At 45.1% G+C, this 17679-nt stretch overlaps 1 protein-coding gene across 11 annotated transcripts in view; it reads right to left on the bottom strand.

Moving 5' to 3' along the window:
* Dmbt1 (deleted in malignant brain tumors 1) overlaps positions 1-17679 on the bottom strand; it is an 89572-nt gene that overhangs the window by 34713 nt on the left and 37180 nt on the right. For 10 of the 11 annotated variants that reach the window (XM_006507307.4, XM_006507302.4, XM_006507298.4 and 7 more), the window contains 11 exon segments: positions 17157-17183; positions 15697-15729; positions 14033-14065; positions 12393-12716; positions 9406-9432; positions 7371-7403; positions 5704-5736; positions 4106-4429; positions 3103-3132; positions 1501-1539; positions 737-763 (listed from right to left, as the gene is read on the bottom strand). In XM_006507307.4, coding sequence (XP_006507370.1) covers positions 737-763; positions 1501-1539; positions 3103-3132; positions 4106-4429; positions 5704-5736; positions 7371-7403; positions 9406-9432; positions 12393-12716; positions 14033-14065; positions 15697-15729; positions 17157-17183 — 930 coding nt within the window. 11 annotated transcript variants of the gene reach the window in all.

The raw sequence follows: 17679 nt of genomic DNA, 5'->3' as shown, positions 1-17679 counted from the left end.
GGATCCCCTCCTCATGGCTTTTCTTTGTGGGAGTAGGTGCAGGTTTTTCAGTGGATGGATGGATGGAAAATGGCCGTCCTTAGGAAAGTTCCATCAAAGCCACAGTAAGGTGTCCTCTATGATTGTGGGGAAAATCGTTCATTGAGTCTCTTTGACCCATTGTCTGGCAGATGATTGTGGGTACCAATCTCTTAGCCCAGTGGTACAGATTCTCTGCTACCTGGATACAATGTATCCAGGTGTAATTGGCACCTATCCCAGGGGTTATTTCAAGTGTGCCTGTGTTTGCAAATATGGTATCACTCTCTCTGATGAACAGAGAGAATCTCTAGACTCTGTACGTATTTCTGCTATTCTGATTTACAACATCCCAAACCTTGCTGTTCTAGCAATGCCATGATGTTCTGAATGGGTTAGGAAATGTCCACTGAGGGCTCATATTGAAGATTTTGTGTCCCACTCATGAGTCCAACTCCATGATTGCATTCTGAGAGGTCTTTCCAAACCTATTCGTTAATTCTGGAATGGAGTATGTAGGAGATGGATTTTGTGGACAGAGTGGATCACTGTGGGTGTACACAGGGAAGACAGGCCCTCTTTCTAATTCCATTCCTTCTCCTTGTCTTTCTGAGCTGTGCTCCAGCAAAGACGTCAAGAAGATTCCAGAATTCCTGTCTTTCCCCATCCTCTTGGTTGAAATGCTGAAAGCTATGCTTTGGTCTCATCCCAAACTTACCAAAATAAGGAGTTGTAGTCAACAATTCTAGAGAGAAAACAAAGCTAGATTAGAAGGAAGGTCTATACATCAAAGTGTAGTCAAGATCGCTGTGCTAGCAAGATGGAAACATTGGACACAGAAGCACTGTGCCTGAGAAGCAGAGAGTCTTTTCTCAAGGGCACGTGGTGGCACAGACCATGCTCTCATGTGTCCATCATAGTGCCAGTGAGGTGACCCTGGGCCCTAGGGCAATGATAGCATTGTCCTGAATAACGGTTGGTTGGTAAAAGAATCATGCCATCTAGACTTTAGGAGCATGACAAGAACAGTCTCTGCGGCCCCGTGTCACATGACTCTTGCAAGGATGATGCTTTCCAGGAAAATGTCATAGGAAAGGACCACCATAGCAAATGATTTCACAGAAAAGTTAAGTTTAGCAAAATTGACTACGTGCTGCAAGTCTGTGATTCTCCTAAAACGAGCAGAAGGTGAAGTGGGCTCAGCAGATACTGTCTTGGTACTTTATGGAGAATGCTGAAGGTTCTGGGGCAGAACAAATATGAAAGAGTCCTACCCACTCTGTCGGTGTTGGTGTGGCTGTGAACAGAATAGGGATCTCTACCAACAACCTATCAGCAGCTTGTGAAACTCCTTTCTATATGACTAAACACAAAGGATCCTAAGCAAGGCAAGAAACTCCTTCATCTTAATCTCTTATTAGCCAGTCAAGGTTTCAACCTGTAATGTACAGGTAGCCAGCCCACAGTAAGAAGACTCATTACCTGTTGTAGTTTCTGGGGTAGTAGTAGTAGGCCACAGATCTGAAAATGGCAACAGAATGTAAGATTAGAAGACAAATGGACACACACACACACACAAAATGTTCTCCACACAATGCAGAATCCATTCAAGAGCAGCACTTGTGACTTATGCACAAGGGTCCAACCCAGATATTCATGCAAAGAACAAAGCCCAAAGGACATAAGGATGTTTTCCCACCTCTCTATGAGACATTCTTTTGTCTAAGAAACTCTGTCTGTCCATTTGGGGACCCAAATATGGGACAGGTACATGTGACGCCATGTCCCAGATTTAGATAGATAAAGAGTGGAGAAAGAGGCCAAAGGCAATAGAGTGTAGTAAATAGAAGAATTGTCTTTCCTGACAACTGGAATCACAAAACATTCCTTGCCTCTTGATCTGTTGGGAACAAAATAAAGGGGGAACCAGGGGAGGGACTGGGGGAAGTGGGGGAAGGGAAAAGAGGCCCATGTCCTGCCAGAGTTTCCCTATTCTCTGGTCAGTCAGGCATGAGAGGGCTGCTACCTACCCTATCCACTCATCCCTGGGTGGGCATTCCTCTATCCCACTCTTCAGGGGGAAGCCAAGGGGCAGCCCTGCCTGGGGACACCCCCCCCCCCGAGCTACTTTGATAAAGCCACCAGGGTTGTAGGAGAGAGGGAATAGGGGAAGAGGTTCCCAACACTGACCAGAGTGTGCAGCAGAACTTGAAGGAGCAGAGACTATCTATGGTTTAAGAGCTTAATTATAGAAATTCAGGGGAAATAGAGAAGGTAGAAGAGAGAGGGGGAGAGGGAGAGAGGGGGGAAGGCTAGAGAGAAAGAGGGAGAAAGAGGGAGAGAGGAGAGGAAAGAAGAAGACAAAGAGAAAGGAGAGAGAAGAGAAGACAAAGAGAAAGGGAAGAGGAGAGAAGTAAGAGAAGTGAGAGGTAAAGGAACAAAGGAGTAAGAGAGTGAGGTGAGGGCTGGTCACCTCTTTTTATGGTCTTCACTGTTGCTAGGTAACTGGGGAGGAGTTTAGCCTGAAGGTCAGAAGCTTGGGCCTTTTCTTATGTGACTATTGACCATGCTTCTCTTGTGGGGGCTGTGGGAGGTAATACCTTAGGCAGGGGCCGGAGATCCAGGACCATGTCATGTAGGTGAATTATGACCATCGGGGTTCGGACCTCAGCTCAACTGGATACCAGCTGCAATTCCCCACATTGATCCATCTCACATAGCATAGGGAGGCAACTATGCAGTACATACGGGTTGGTGGGGAGGTGACCATGCAGTAATAAATACGGGCTTTGCAGAAATAGAAGGGAGTGACTTGGATAATGCTGATGGTTTCAGAAGTTCAAAGAATGTCCACATCGATTTGCAGACAGATCTTGAATATAAAAGGGCCAAAGATCCTTGCATGTGTGGGTTTTTATTTCAGTTGCAAGTGTCTCAACCACTACCTACCAACATATTTGATGCAAACTTGGGTTTGGGATAAGAAAGTGCCCCCTGAATACCAAAGTGGCGAGAGAAGAGTATGTATCCCAAAATGGGATTCCCAAGAACAGAGATCTTCCATAGAAAGCTGCTGGGACTCACCTGGCCTGGTTGTGCTCTGGATTTGGGCATCTGTGATAAAGAAGATAGATTAGACACTGAGAACAAGACCCCACATAGACTAACATGGGGGACAGAGTTGGTGTTTTTACACAAAGAGCTGATGTTCTATTGTAACCAGAGTACCCAGAAACCTAGATAACACTCACTGAAATCCACACTGCACCCCACAGCCAAAGCCGGGACCTGAGTACCAATAAGTCATTATCTGGAGTAAGAAAGTAATGGCTACCACTAGAACAGGCTACAAACTTCTTTGCATAAGCATGGAGGTAATCATCCAAAATTAGTCTCAGTGATGAGCTGCTGGAGACCCACGGACTACCCTCATATTAGGAGGATGCTGTTGAAAACATGTGGTCTTCCTTGCTTCACTGCTCCAATATGGCTGGTTCATGAGCACAAAGTATATCACCATCCTGCGAAGCCTATACCTTACTCTGTCATCCAGATTTCTACCTTGACTAGTAAATGAGCCATTCACTTTAGGTTAGCTACTGTGCTAACATACGATGATTATGGCTAATCGCAAATGACTATGAAACAAAAGAAAGTGGTGAGCTGCAACACATGTGTCCTGCATAGGCTCTATCTCTATGACTGATGTAAGGGACCACAGAAGTAGAGTCAAATGGATGTTCCTCGGGTAAAATAATGGATTATAGTTTTTATATATGAGTTGCTGGATGCTAAATCTTAAAACCAGTACCTAAGAACTTTCAGATACTATGGGAAAGCTTACAAGAGTGAGCATGTGAAGACACCAGTGTTTCTTCAAACTGGGGACCTAGCTCTGCACCAAGGAACTCTAGAGTTCCAAGACAGCTGTGAAAGTTTTGGACAGTTCTCTGAGTGAGAAAAACTCAACAAAAATGCACAAGGAGTCCCACTATTGATGAAGCCCAAATAGAGTACAGAGAACAGAATTCAGTGACATCTAAAAGCACAGTCTTGAAGACAATATCTGATGGCTTTTGGGTTATACCTGAACAGATGACTCCAGCATCCTCATGGTGTCCACAGTTATGAGAGAGCCAGCCTCGGTGAGAGCAGCTCCACAGATAGTCCTCGTGTCCTGTACAGGCCACGTCATCCAGAACAATAGACCCAGAGCCCGGTCCAAAGTAGGCATTTCCTGGGGCAGACACGGCCCAGCCACAGCCCAGCTGTCTGCACACCACGTTGGCATCCTTGGTGTCCCAGCTGTCGTCACACACAGTGCCCCAGGATCCCTGGTAAAGGATCTCCACTCGACCCTGACACCTGTCTCCTCCATTCTCCAGCCTCACGGCCAAACTGTTTTCTGTTCCTGGGAAGAAATGGTGGTTTCTGCATTGTTGGTTCATTGTGGGTGATGGAGCTTTGTACACTTTGTGGGCCACTCACTCATGAACAATATGGGATATGAACACCTCCTGCTGCTGCATCCTGGCCACACTGTCCTGTAAAGATCTGTACCCTCTCACTTTGACTGTGAACCCTCACTACAATGTCACTACTTCTGTCCTAGACATGAGGACCAAGTTGGTCACCAGGATGCCTAGGTTTCTACACACTGTGTTGGCATGGGTTGAATCTGCCCTGGATGGTGACAAGATACCTACTCTACCTTGAACCTAAGGCCTTGGAGTGTCCTGCACTGTAGAATCAAGTGTGTTTTGAGGAGAAGGGGATGCAGAGCCCTCTCGACTCCTCACACACACATTGCACATGCGCACATTCACCTCCATCCTTACCACACCTGCCAGCAGTAAAGGAGAAGGCGGAGTAGGTTAGTCTATGAAAAACCAAAGGGGCAGAATGATAGCTTCATGCAACAACAAAAGTTCATGGTCCCTTGCAAAGGCTCTCACAACTGCTTACATATACAAGATGGAGAGTTTATATCAGAACTGCATTCAGGCTCAATGCAGAATTATAAACCTGAGGGAGCTGCTGGTTCCCCTCCCCCCCCCCCCGCTGTCCCAGGTCACATGAATGCCTCTACCACCTCACTCTCTGTCTGCAATGAGACCACACTAGAGGACCCCAAGCTTTGTCACTGCTGGTCACTAAGACCACTGATGTGAATTTCTCATTAAAGTCAAGGTTCAACCCAACATGTTTAAACACGACAAATATCTGCACCAGTGAGCACTAAGACACAGCTTCCACAACTGGGCACCCATTTGAAGTGAATCAGAATGGCATCTCATAAGAGGTCATCAGTCTCATTTTGTCACCCAACGTCTCTGGAAGGTTGTCTTATATTAATCACTCTAACCCCAGAGTCTCTTCTGACATAATACTAAATGTAGAGACCGGGGAGTTTTGGAACCCACACCAATACTGACTTCCACACACAGGGAGAGGGAAAGGTCAAGCGACAGCAGGCTGACTGATCCCCTCCACAGGCAGAGAAATACAGACAGTGACAGGGTTGACAGGAGGGAAGTCCTCAGGATCAGGAGGCATCCCCAACTCCTCTAAGTCTTCACAGCACACACCCACCACCCTATGCCCTTAAGTGTTACAAGGAAGTCGATGCTGTGAATACAATCAGCATTGTGACCTACAGTGCGAGATTTATACAATTTTTCTTACCTATTGGTGTATAATCAGGAACGGTTGTCTGCTCTGTATGTCCATATACAGATGAGGAAGAAAAATGAGAAACATGGTGTTAAGTCTCCATGGAAAAAAACCAAGACATGCAAGTGCAGTCAACCTGCTGATGGGATGTGATTCAGGGTCTGTTCTGGGCAATGCTGTTTGACTTGACACTAGTGAGAAATCTATGTAGTCTTCAGTCCTCCAAGTCTAAAGTCTATTTTTATAGAAAGGGATATCCCATACACCCTAGCTCTAACTTGCCTACACAGGACTTGCACTGAGCTCTAGGGAACCAGTACAAAAATGTTTCTCACACTTACACATCTAATTAAATTCTTCTTTTTTAATTACACTGGCTGGGAACCCAATATAATATTCACTAGCATATGTGGGGGAAAGCCTGTTTTGCTTTATCTTTGTATATGAATGCTTTTTTGGGTAAGGTATCTTTGGATATACCCTAGGCTAGACTGAAACTCAAGATCCTACTAGCTCAGCATCATGAGTGGTAGAATATTGTATGTGTGTTTACAGGCATAAGTGTGTGGGAGTATGTGTGTCTTGTATGTGTGGTTGTGTGTGTTGTATGTGTGGTTGTGTTTGGTTGTATGTGTGTGTGTGTGTCTGTGTTTGTGTGTGCATAACCATGCTCTTTTTTTTTACTGTTTCAGAAATGATTCTAATACGTCCCATTTAAATGAGACACAAATCTCAAACATATGTTTAAATTACTTTAAAAGAGCCCTGGCTTTCAGACACAATGCCTTCAAGAGTAGACTTGGTGCTGGGGATTGGAGTGATGATATCAAGACATTAACCCACTGGCACCAAGCAACCAGCTCTGCGTAACCCTCAAAGGTCTCAGGATACAGAAAGAATTGACCTCTCCCCACACAGCAGCTCCTGATATAAACTGGGTGGAATCTTGGGATGGAATATGGCTTTAGTGAGAGTAAAGCCAGCCTCATCCTTGGGACTCCTCACATGCATAAGGAAAAGTGATGCCTGACACTGAGCCAATTGGATTCCCTACAAACCCTGGGCTGGCCAGAGGCACTGCTATGGAAACAGTTCTTGCTGTGTCCTAGGATCAAAAAACGCCAAGGAAAAAAGAAAGAGATTTTCTCTCCCAAAGCCCAGGCCATCAGAGTCTAAACTATACTGATGTGCCACCAACACCGCTCATAGGAGGAACTCAGAGAGATAGAAAGGATCTTTAATGTCCCAGGTTGGGGATTCAGGAATCCAGAGTGGCTTTATAAGGCCTTAGAGGAAAGGAAAAGACAAGGGCATTAGCTAAGCGGAGTTTTTATTTCCTCTCCAAGGACTGAAGTCAGAGACTCTGCTCCCTGGGTTCACCAAAGTACAGGGTAAAACATCGGAACCTCAGGGCACTGAGAATGGTCAATAGAACCTCTAGTAACAAGACCTCCTTAGTAACCCTTGAAGGTGCCTCCTATGGCTGATCCTCACCAAGCACCACAATTCGGGGCCCTAATCCATGGCATATATTCCAATATAGGCCTGACCTTATTGGGAAATTTCCCTGGGAGCTGAGGACTTCACATGCTCTTCCTTCTGCCCGTCTTCTGGGTCAGAGGTAAGCTTATGGGCTCTGGGGACAATAGGCCACAGGGATACAACATAGCACAACTTACCTACTGTGGTTTGGTCAGTTGGGTAGAACACATCTGCAAAATGAGATAGGAAGAGTTCATTGGGTGTTGGTCTTCTCTTGGAGAACCTAGAAGCAGGAGATGCAGTCTCCCGTGCTAAAGACTTTCATCACTAGAAATGCTGAAATGCATTGTGGGATCTGACACTGATCCTTCTTTAACTGTCTACTGACATGTCATGAGCATCTCTTGGCCTCACTCTTCTTCATCTCTGTATCTATTCCATCTGGAAAACTATCTGGTTCACCAACAGCACAGAGTATCCAAAAGTCACATGGAGAATTCTGTAGTTCAAACAGAAGCTCTCATTGTGAACCTTTACCATAGGTAAAACAGTCTTCCTGAGAAACTGCCTCCAACTAGCAAGAGAAGCGACTTCCAGTGATTACTGTGGGAGGTCAGAATAAACACAGTCACAATGTGGCTGCCGGCAGGGCCATGTTCCTTTTAAGGGCCATTCTCAGGTGGGTGGGGATCTCCACAGTCACACTATGTTCCCTGTAACTTGCGCACAGTAAACTCTATGTATCAATGGCTAAACCAGCAATTCACATGGGAACACAGTTGCTGTTGTTGGACATCTTCACAGGGTCAATGACGATAGGAAAGGCCACCTGAGCCTTCCAAGGTGTTCCAAAGAAGGCTCTGGGTCTGGAGGACACAAACTTACTGCCCTCTGCTGGTCACTCTCTGATTGGTTCCCCCTAGAGAACTGCAAGCCTTGGTTTGGCCCTTTCTAGAAGTTGGTCAAAAATCTTCCTCTTGCATCTCCAACACATATATGTTCTGTTAAAACTACATACTACCTGTAATAGCTGAGCATTGATGATGTGCAATATTTTTAATTTTGGAAGGAGTAGTCAGTGACTGTATTCCACTAGCCCTTCTGACATGAGGCTGAATCTAATTTCACCCATCACATGACTGAGGGCAAAGAGAAGAATGACACGGAAGGGTGGGGATTGGTAAGGTCTGCCCAGCAGTGTGACACCAGTGTCTCTCATCTCTACTCCATCCATGATTTCTGTGCCTTATGATCCCACTGGATTCCACCAGACAGCAGCAGCAGCTGGAGAACCAGCAAGATCACTACCACCATCACCAGCAGCAGCAAATTTATTGTTTTGTAAGAAGAGAAAAAAACATCTGGGATGGAGGTAAAATTCACCTCATGTCCAATGTGATTAAAACAGCTGGACATGGTAGCAAAATCTTGGAATCCTAGAACCTGGAAACTACAGGAAAAGCTGCATGTGTAGCAGAAGATGGCCTAGTCAACCATCATTGGGAAGGGAGGCCCCTTGGTATTGCAAACTTTATATGCCCCAGTACAGGGGAATGCCAGGGCCAAGAAGCAGGAGTGGGTGGGTAGGGGAGCAGGGTGGAGGGAGGGTATAGGGAAATTTCGCGATAGCATTTGAAATGTATATAAAGAAAATATCTAATAAATAAATAAATTACACAAAGGAAACTACAGAAAAGATGATCAGGAGTTCAGGGGGACCTTTTCCAAAAACAGCAAGGCCAAGGTTAGCCTGAGGGAGGTGAGGCTCAAGAAATAGTACATAAACCAACCAATAGCAAACAAGTGGCCCTGTAACCTTGTGAATATTGGATCCTGATTAGTCTTGGGACAAGCAGGCGTTGGCCAATGTGTGAAGAGGGCATGATAACCTTACATATCACCTACCAATCACAGATCCTGAGTCTGATTCATGTCTCATAGTTAGAGCTACTTGCGGAAGGACTGAATCAAAGACCTGCATTCAGATATTCTATTCGCTTCTAACATGAACAGAAATTTGAGGCAGGAAAACATAAAATTGAAGACTGTAATTGTCTTACCACAGGACGCTTTATACTAGCGCTGGCAGGAGTTTCTGTTGTCGTTACTGTCTAGATGGCACACTATGAATTTCAGCCTAGTGTCATTTATTAGCATGGAGTGTGTCACAATCACTCACAACATAGGGGGAAGTTATACAATGATACAGGTCCATATTTGCAATGTACTTACCAGGTGTGGGACTGCTTGATTGAGAAGCTGTCAAAGAAATAAAAACAAATTCAGAGTGTGCATTTCATCCACAAGAATCCTGGCAAAAATCCTTTCTGAAGTGGTAGCTTTTACAACTCTCCTATGTGGGCCCCACCCCAAAGACCAAACTCAACTTTCTAGGTTCCTTTTTGATTGGTCAAAAGAGCAAGATAGTCTTAGAAATATTCTAGTCCAGGTCCTTTGTATCATGGGCGTCTAAACCAATCACACAGGGGGTGAATCAAAACGATGAAGGAAAACAGCCTGACTCTGTATTACTGAGCATGAAAATCTTTCCCTCTGCCGTCCTCACGTGAGCAATGTGATATACCACTGAGTCACACAAGGCTGATAATCGATGAGGGACTAGATCTGGGATGACTGGAAGGACACAGGAAGGTGTCTATGGGTCACACACCAACTGATGAAGACTTGAGTGTCAGATTCTTTGGGTAGAAGCAAAGAAGTTCCTGCAACCCATTTCCTTTGGAAACTAAGAGATGATCTCTCAGGGATGGCGAGGTGTGGTTAATGTTGCTGGTGTAGCATGTGTGTGTGAATATGTCTTGATGTATATGCATAATCTGTGAAATCAGCAGGAAGGCTCTCAGGAGCCATGAGGGTGGATGCTCACAGTTCCATCCTCCATCCTGTGAGCTGCAGTACACTCTCCTGAGACAGGCACCCTGTTAGGCTCTTGGTACATGTCCCAAGCTAGGAACAAAAGGAGCAATGTGTGCTCCCAGCCCTGTAGAGAGTTCAGCATACCTAGACTCCTGAAGGCATCAACAGAGAGCTTTGAACAAGGGACAAGTGCTACTGGAGGTGTTGTGGGAGAATATACATGGACACTCAATGACATAGAATGTACATGTGTGTGTCTGTGTGTCAGTGTCCACATCTGTCTCTGTGTGAACTTCTGGGATTGTGTGTGTCTCTGTGTGTGGAGAGCGTGTATAACAATGTGTATCTGTGTTGTATCTGTCTATGATGTACATATATGCATGTGAGATATATATGACTATGGTTTTTGGTCCATGTATGTAACTCTATGTATGTTTGTGTGTCTGTCCATGCAAATGTATATGTACGTATATACGGATTATATGTGTTAATGTCTGAGTGTCAATGTGTGTGTGTGTTTATGTGTAAGTGTGTGCATGTGTTTGTATGTTTTAAAAGGTGTAAATCAGGGAGGGACCTCTAAAAGGCACAGTGTCCTTGATCTTTAGAGAACAATTAGAACAAACCAAATGGTGGCTGGTTAAACCAGGACAAAGTAGACCTGCTCCAGGACATTATACCATCTGCAGTTAGCAGACTGTGTCTACAGAGGGCGCTATTGGAATGGGGAATGTGGCAAGCAAAGTATTGTAGCCTGAGTGAACTGCAGTATCCTGTAAAATAAGGAGAAGAACTGTAACCAGAGTGTATGCTGGACACTGAGGATTTGAGTAGAAATCCCAGCATTTGGAAATGAAGCTGGAGAGACTAGGTCAAAGTGAGCAGCCTGGTTTATGTTATACATAAACATATACTTACATGTATACATGTACACTTATATATCAGTAAGATAATCAATGTAGAAAACAGGAAAAAACATGGAGGAACTAAAAACATTCAGATGTCTCGATGCAGAGGAAGATACACAAAGAGCACCAGGTGACAGTGTGGCACTCTGAGGTGCCAGCCTGCCCACTTGGGGTTAGCACCATGCAAGCCTCAGGCCATCCATTTTGACTAGCATGCAGCAGTGGGGTCTATGATGCCCAGTGCTGTGAGCATAAAACATACCAGACAAGTCGTGTCAGCCATGAATGTGCAAAGAGGAAAGTCCATGACCCAGCGTATGAATTTGGTGAAAACTCAGAGGGGTGAGGAGTGTGTGTCTTATCGATAATTCCCTCGTGTCAGAATAAAAAGCATGACTATACAATGAATAGTAGAAGAGGGGACTCCAAGCTGTTGACATTGACCTGAGCTGGGGGAGGCACAGACATCTGTGAGAAATAGAAGGACAGTGGACAGAAAGTCCCTAGGAGTTCACCTGGACATCCAGGGAAGACAGACTCAGCGTTTCTACAGATGCAGCTGAGGCTGATGTTCCAGGGCTGGTGCTGCCAGAGCAGACCATGAATATTGCAGTTACTCATGAATTTCTACCATGTACTCCGTGCCCCAGGTGGGACCTGGTTTGAGGCAGTTTACTAATAGCAAGTAAGAAAATTGTGAGAGCCTGGATACATGACAGGAAACCAGGGTTCTATGTTACTGTGTGGGTATTGGGCCTAAAGCACACTCAGGCTTGACTTCTTCAAGAATCAAAGATCCACCGTCATGGTTAAAGTATTCTGTAGGACTCTAAATTTCTCCAGGCACAAATATTTCTTGTCCATTTATCTCATGAACATACTACATAGGATCTCCATTCATGAGTAACATTCCCACTGTTTTATCACCATTGAGCTATTGAACCCGATCTGTGAAAACCCAGAACTCTGCAGAGCCTGAGGGACTGAAGGAGTTACTGAAGCTTGCCCAGAAGAGTCCTTCTGCAGGACTTTCTGAGATGGGGAACAATGTGGAAAAAAAACAGTGAATTTGCTCAGTGTGCTATGCCATACAGCTTTGCCCTTCTGATAGTCCAAATTCAACATAGAAACAGGATTCCAATACTCCAAACCAAGGCTGGTTTACTTCTTGCAAGAGCACATGTATGCAGACCCTGGTCCTTTCTCAAGTGTGGGACTTGACACTGCATTTCCATGGCTTCCCTCTCTCCCATAAACTCAAGCCTCACTAGAGACTGAGAGCCTTGGGCAGGACCATGACTGAGAAGGGCATTGTCCGGGATATTCACCAAACCTTACAAGGACCAATGAAGAGGCCAGGATGGAGTTCTGACAGCATTCATAGTGACCTAAGCTCATTGCAGCCAAGCAGATGTAATGATTACTGGGTCTTACCTGAACAGATGACTCCAGCATCCTCATGGTGTCCACAGTTATGAGAGAGCCAGCCTCGGTGGGAACATCTCCAAAGATAGTCCTCATAGCCTCCACAGGCCACGTCATCCATGACAATGGGCCCTGTGCCCTGTCCAAACCTGGCACTTCCTGGGGCAGACACGGCCAAGCCACAGCCCAGCTGCCTGCACACCACATTGGCATCATTGAGGTCCCAGCTGTCGTCACACACAGTGCCCCAGGAACCCTGGTAAAGGATCTCCACACGACCCTGACACCTGTCTCCTCCATTCTCCAGCCTCACGGCCAAACTGTTTTCTGTTCCTGGAAAGACATGGTGGTTTCTCCATTGTTGGTTCATTGTGGGTGATGAAGCTTATACACTTTGTGGGCCACTCACTCATGAACAATATGGGATATGAATAACTCCTGCTGCTGCATCCTGGACACACTGTCCTGTAAAAATCTGTACCCTCTCACTTTGACTGTGAACCCTCACTAAAATGTCACTACATCTTTTCTAGACATGAGGACCAAGTTGGTCACCAGGATGCCTATGTTTCTACACACTGTGTTGGCATGGGTTGAATCTGCCCTAGCTGGTGACAAGATAACTTGTCTACCTAATCTACCTTGCCATTATGCCTTGGAGTACCATGCACTGTAGGATTAAGTGGGTTTCAAGGAGAGAGAGGATGCAGAGCCCTCCCAACTCCTCACACACACACTGCACATGCACACATTCACCTCCACCATGCCCCATATCTGCCAGCAGTAAAGGCGATGTATAGCAAGTTGGTATATGAGACACCAAAGGGGCAGAGGATAGCTTCCTGCCACAACAGAAGTTCATGGGTCCCGGAAAAAGGCTTTCAACAGCTGCTTACACACACACACACACACACACACACACACACACACACACACACACACAAACACCAGTTTCAGTTTTGTATCATAACTCCTTTCAGACCCAACATAAAATTATAAATCTGAAGGAGCTGCTGGGACCCCAATGTCTCGGGTGACATGACTGCCACCACCACCTCACACTCTGTCTGGAATGAGACCATAATAGAGGACCCCAAGCTTTGTCACTGCTGGTCACTAAGACCACTGATGTGAATTTTTTCATTAAAGTCAAGGTTCAACCCAGCATGTTTAAACACGACAAATGTCTGCACCCAGCATGCACTAAGACACAGCTTTCTCAACTGGGCAACCAATTGAAGTGAATCAGAATGGCCTCGCCTAAAAGTCATCAGTCTCATTTTGTCACCCAACCTCTCTGGAAGGTTGTCTTATATTAATCACTCTAACCCCAGAGTCTCTTCTGACATAATACTAAATGTAGAGACCGGGGAGTTTTGGAACCCACACCAATACTGACTTCCACACACAGGGAGAGGGAAAGGTCAAGGGACAGCAGGCTGACTGATCCCCTCCACAGGCAGAGAAATACAGACAGTGACAGGGTTGAAAGGAGGGACGTCCTCAGGATCAGGAGGCATCCCAACTTCTCTAAGTCTTCACAGCACACACCCACCACCCTATGCCCTTAAGTGTTACAAGGAAGTCAATGCTGTGAATACAATCAGCATTGTGACCTACAGTGCGAGATTTATACAATCTTTTCTTACCTATTGTTGTATAATCAGGAACGGTTGTCTGCTCTGTATGTCCATATACAGATGAGGAAGAAAAATGAGAAACATAGTGTTAAGTCTCCATGGAGAAAAACCAAGACATGCAAGTGCAGTCAACCTGCTGATGGGATGTGATTCAGGGTCTGTTCTGGGCAATGCTGTTTGACTTGACACTAGTGAGAAATCTATGTAGTCTTCAGTTCTCCAAGTCTCCAGGTCTACTTTTAGAGAAAGTTGAGTTCTCCAAGTCTCAACCTCTTTTTTTTATAGAAAGTGTTAAACCATACACCCTAGCTCTAACTTGCCAACGTAGGACTTGCACTGAGCTCTAGGGAATCAGTGCAAAAATGTTTCTCACACAAACACATGTAATTAATTCTTCTTTTAGAATTACACTGGCTGGTAGACCAATATAATATTCACTAGCATATGTGTGGAAAGCCTGTTTGGTTCAGTACCTCTGGATGCACCTTAGGATAGACTGAAAGTCAAGTTCCTATTAGCTCATCATCATGAGTGGTAGAATACTGTATGTGTGCTTACATGCATAGGGGTGTGTGAGTATGTGTGTTGTGTATGTGTGGTTGTGTGTGTTGTGTGTATGTATCGTTGTGCTGTGTATGTGGGTGTGGCTGTGTTTGTGTGTGCTTGACCATGCTCTCATTTTTTCCTGTTTAGGAAATTATTCTAATATGTCCCATTTAAATGAGAGACAAACTTCAAGCATATGTTTAAATTACTTTAAAAGAGCCCTAGCTCTTGGACACAGTGCCTTCAAGAATACACTTGGTACTGGGGATTGGAGTGATGATATCAAGACATTAACCCACTGGCACCAAGCAAACAGCTCTGCGTAACCTTCAAAGGTCTCAGGATACAGAAAGAATTGACCTCTCCCCCACACAGCAGCTCCTGATATAAACTGGGTGGAATCTTGGGATGGAATATGGCTTTAGTGAGAGTAAAGCCAGCCTCATCCTTGGGATACCTCATATTCCTAAGGAAAAGTGATGCCTGACACTGGGCCAATTGGATTCCCTACAAACCCTGGGCTGGCCAGAGGCACTGCTATGGAAACAGTTCTTGCTGTGTCCTAGGATCAAAAAATGCCCAGGAGAAAAGAAATGGCTTTTCTTTCCCAAAGCCCAGGCCATAAGAGTCTAAACTGTACTGATGTGCCACCAACACTGCTCATTGGAGGAACTCAGAAAGATGAAACAGGATCTTTAATGTCCCAGATTGGGGATTCAGGCATCCAGAGTAGCTTTTTAAGGCCTTAGACGAAAGGAAATGACAAGGGCATCGGTTAAGGAGAGTTTTGATTTCCTCTCCAAGGACTGAAGTCAGAGACTCTGCTCCCTGGGTTGGCCAAGGTGTAGGATAAAACATCGGAACCTCAGGGCACTGAGAATGGTCAATAGAACCTCTAGTAACAAGACCTCCTTGGTGACCCTTGAAGGTGCCTCCTTTGTCTGATCCTCCCCAGTCACCACAATTCAGGACCATAATCCATGGTCTATATACCCATATAGGCCTGACCTTATGGGGACATTTCCCTGGGAGCTAAGGACTCCACATGCTCTGCCTTCCTCCCATCTTCTGGGTCAGAGGTGAACTTATGGGTTCTGGGGACAATAGGCCACAGGGATACAACTTACCTGCTGTGGTTTGGTCAGTTGGGTAGAACACATCTGCAAAATAAGAAAGGAAGAGTTCATTGGGTGTTGGTCTTCTCTTGGAGAACCTAGAAGCAGGAGCTGCAGTCTCCCGTGCTAAAAGCCTTTCATCACTAGAAATGCTGAAATGCATTGTGGGATCTGACACTGATCCTTCTTTAACTGGCTACTGACATGTCATGAGCATCTCTTGGCCTCACTCTTCTTCATCTCTGTATCTATTCCATCTAAAAAACTATCTGGTTCACCAACAGCACAGAGTATCCAAAAGTCACATGGAGAATTCTGTAGTTCAAACAGTCAGTGACTGTCTTCCACTAGCCCTTCTGACAGGAGTCTGAATCTAATTTCACCCATCACATGACTGAGGGCAGAGAGAAGAATGACAGGGAAGGGTAGGGATTGGTCAGGTCTGCCCAGCAGTGTGACACCCATGTCTCTCATCTCTACCTCAACCATGATTTCTGTGCCTTATGATTCCACTGGATTCCATCAGACAGCAGCAGCAGCTGGAGAACCAGCAAGATCACTACCACCACCACCACCAGCAGCAAATTTATTGTTTTGTAAGAAGAGAAAAAAAAAAAAAAACATCTGGGCTGGAGGTAAAATACACCTCATGTCCAATGTGATTAAAACAGCTGGACATGGTAGCAAAATCTTGGAATCCTAGAACCTGGACTACAGAAAAAGCTGCATATGTAGCAGAAGATGGCCTAGTCAACAATCATTGGGAAGGGAGGCCCCTTGGTATTGCAAACTTTATATGCCCCAATACAGGGGAATGCCAGGGCCATGAAGCAGGAGTGGGTGGGTAGGGGAGCAGGGTGGAGGGATAGCATTTGAAATGTATATAAAGAAAATATCTAATAAATAAATAAATTACACAAAGGAAACTACAGAAAAGATGATCAGGAGTTCAGGGGGACCCTTGCCAAAAACAGCAAGGCCAAGGTTAGCCTGAGCGAGGTCAGACTCAAGAAATAGTACATAAATCAACCAATAGCAAACAAGTGGCCCTGTAACCTTGTGAATATTGGATCCTGATTAGTCTTGGGACAAGCAGGCGTTGGCCAATGTGTGAAGAGGGCATGATAACCTTACATATCATCTGCCAATCACAGATCCTGAGTCTGATTCATGTCTCACAGTTAGAGCTACTTGCGGAAGGACTGAATCAAAGACCTGCATTCAGATATTCTATTCGATTCTAACATCAACTGAAATTTGAGGCAGGAAAACATAAAATTGAAGACTGTAATTGTCTTACCACAGGACGCTTTATACTAGCGCTGGCAGGAGTTTCTGTTGTCGTTACTGTCTAGATGGCACACTATGAATTTCAGCCGAGTGTCATTTATTAGCATGGAGTGTGTCAGGATCAATCACAACATAGGGGGAAGTTATACAATGATACAGGTCCATATTTGCAATGTACTTACCAGGTGTGGGACTGCTTGATTGAGAAGCTGTCAAAGAAATAAAAACAAATTCAGAGTGTGCATTTCATCCACAAGAATCCTGGCAAAAATCCTTTCTGAAGTGGTAGCTTTTACAACTCTCCTATGTGGGCCCCACCCCAAAGACCAAACTCAACTTTCTAGGTTCCTTTTTGATTGGTCAAAAGAGCAAGTTAGTCTTAGAAATATTCTAGTCCAGGTCCTTTGTATCATGGGCGTCTAAACCAATTACACAGGGGGTGAATCAAAACGATGAAGGAAAACAGCCTGACTCTGTATTACTGAGCATGAAAAACTTTCGAAAATCTTTCCCTCTTGCTGTCCTCACATGAGCGATGTGATATACCACTGAGTCACACAAGGCTGATAATCGATGAGGGACTAGATCTGGGATGACTGGCAGGACACAGAAAGGTGTCTATGGGTCACACACCAACTGATAAAGACTTGAGTGTCAGATGCTTTGGGTAGAAGCAAAGAAGTTCTTGGAACCCATTTCCTTTGG

Source organism: Mus musculus, chromosome 7, assembly GCF_000001635.26.
Source record: "Mus musculus strain C57BL/6J chromosome 7, GRCm38.p6 C57BL/6J".
Lineage (NCBI taxonomy): Eukaryota > Metazoa > Chordata > Mammalia > Rodentia > Muridae > Mus > Mus musculus.
Note: the sequence above shows the minus strand (reverse complement) of the source record. Positions and strands in the feature narration are given on the sequence as shown.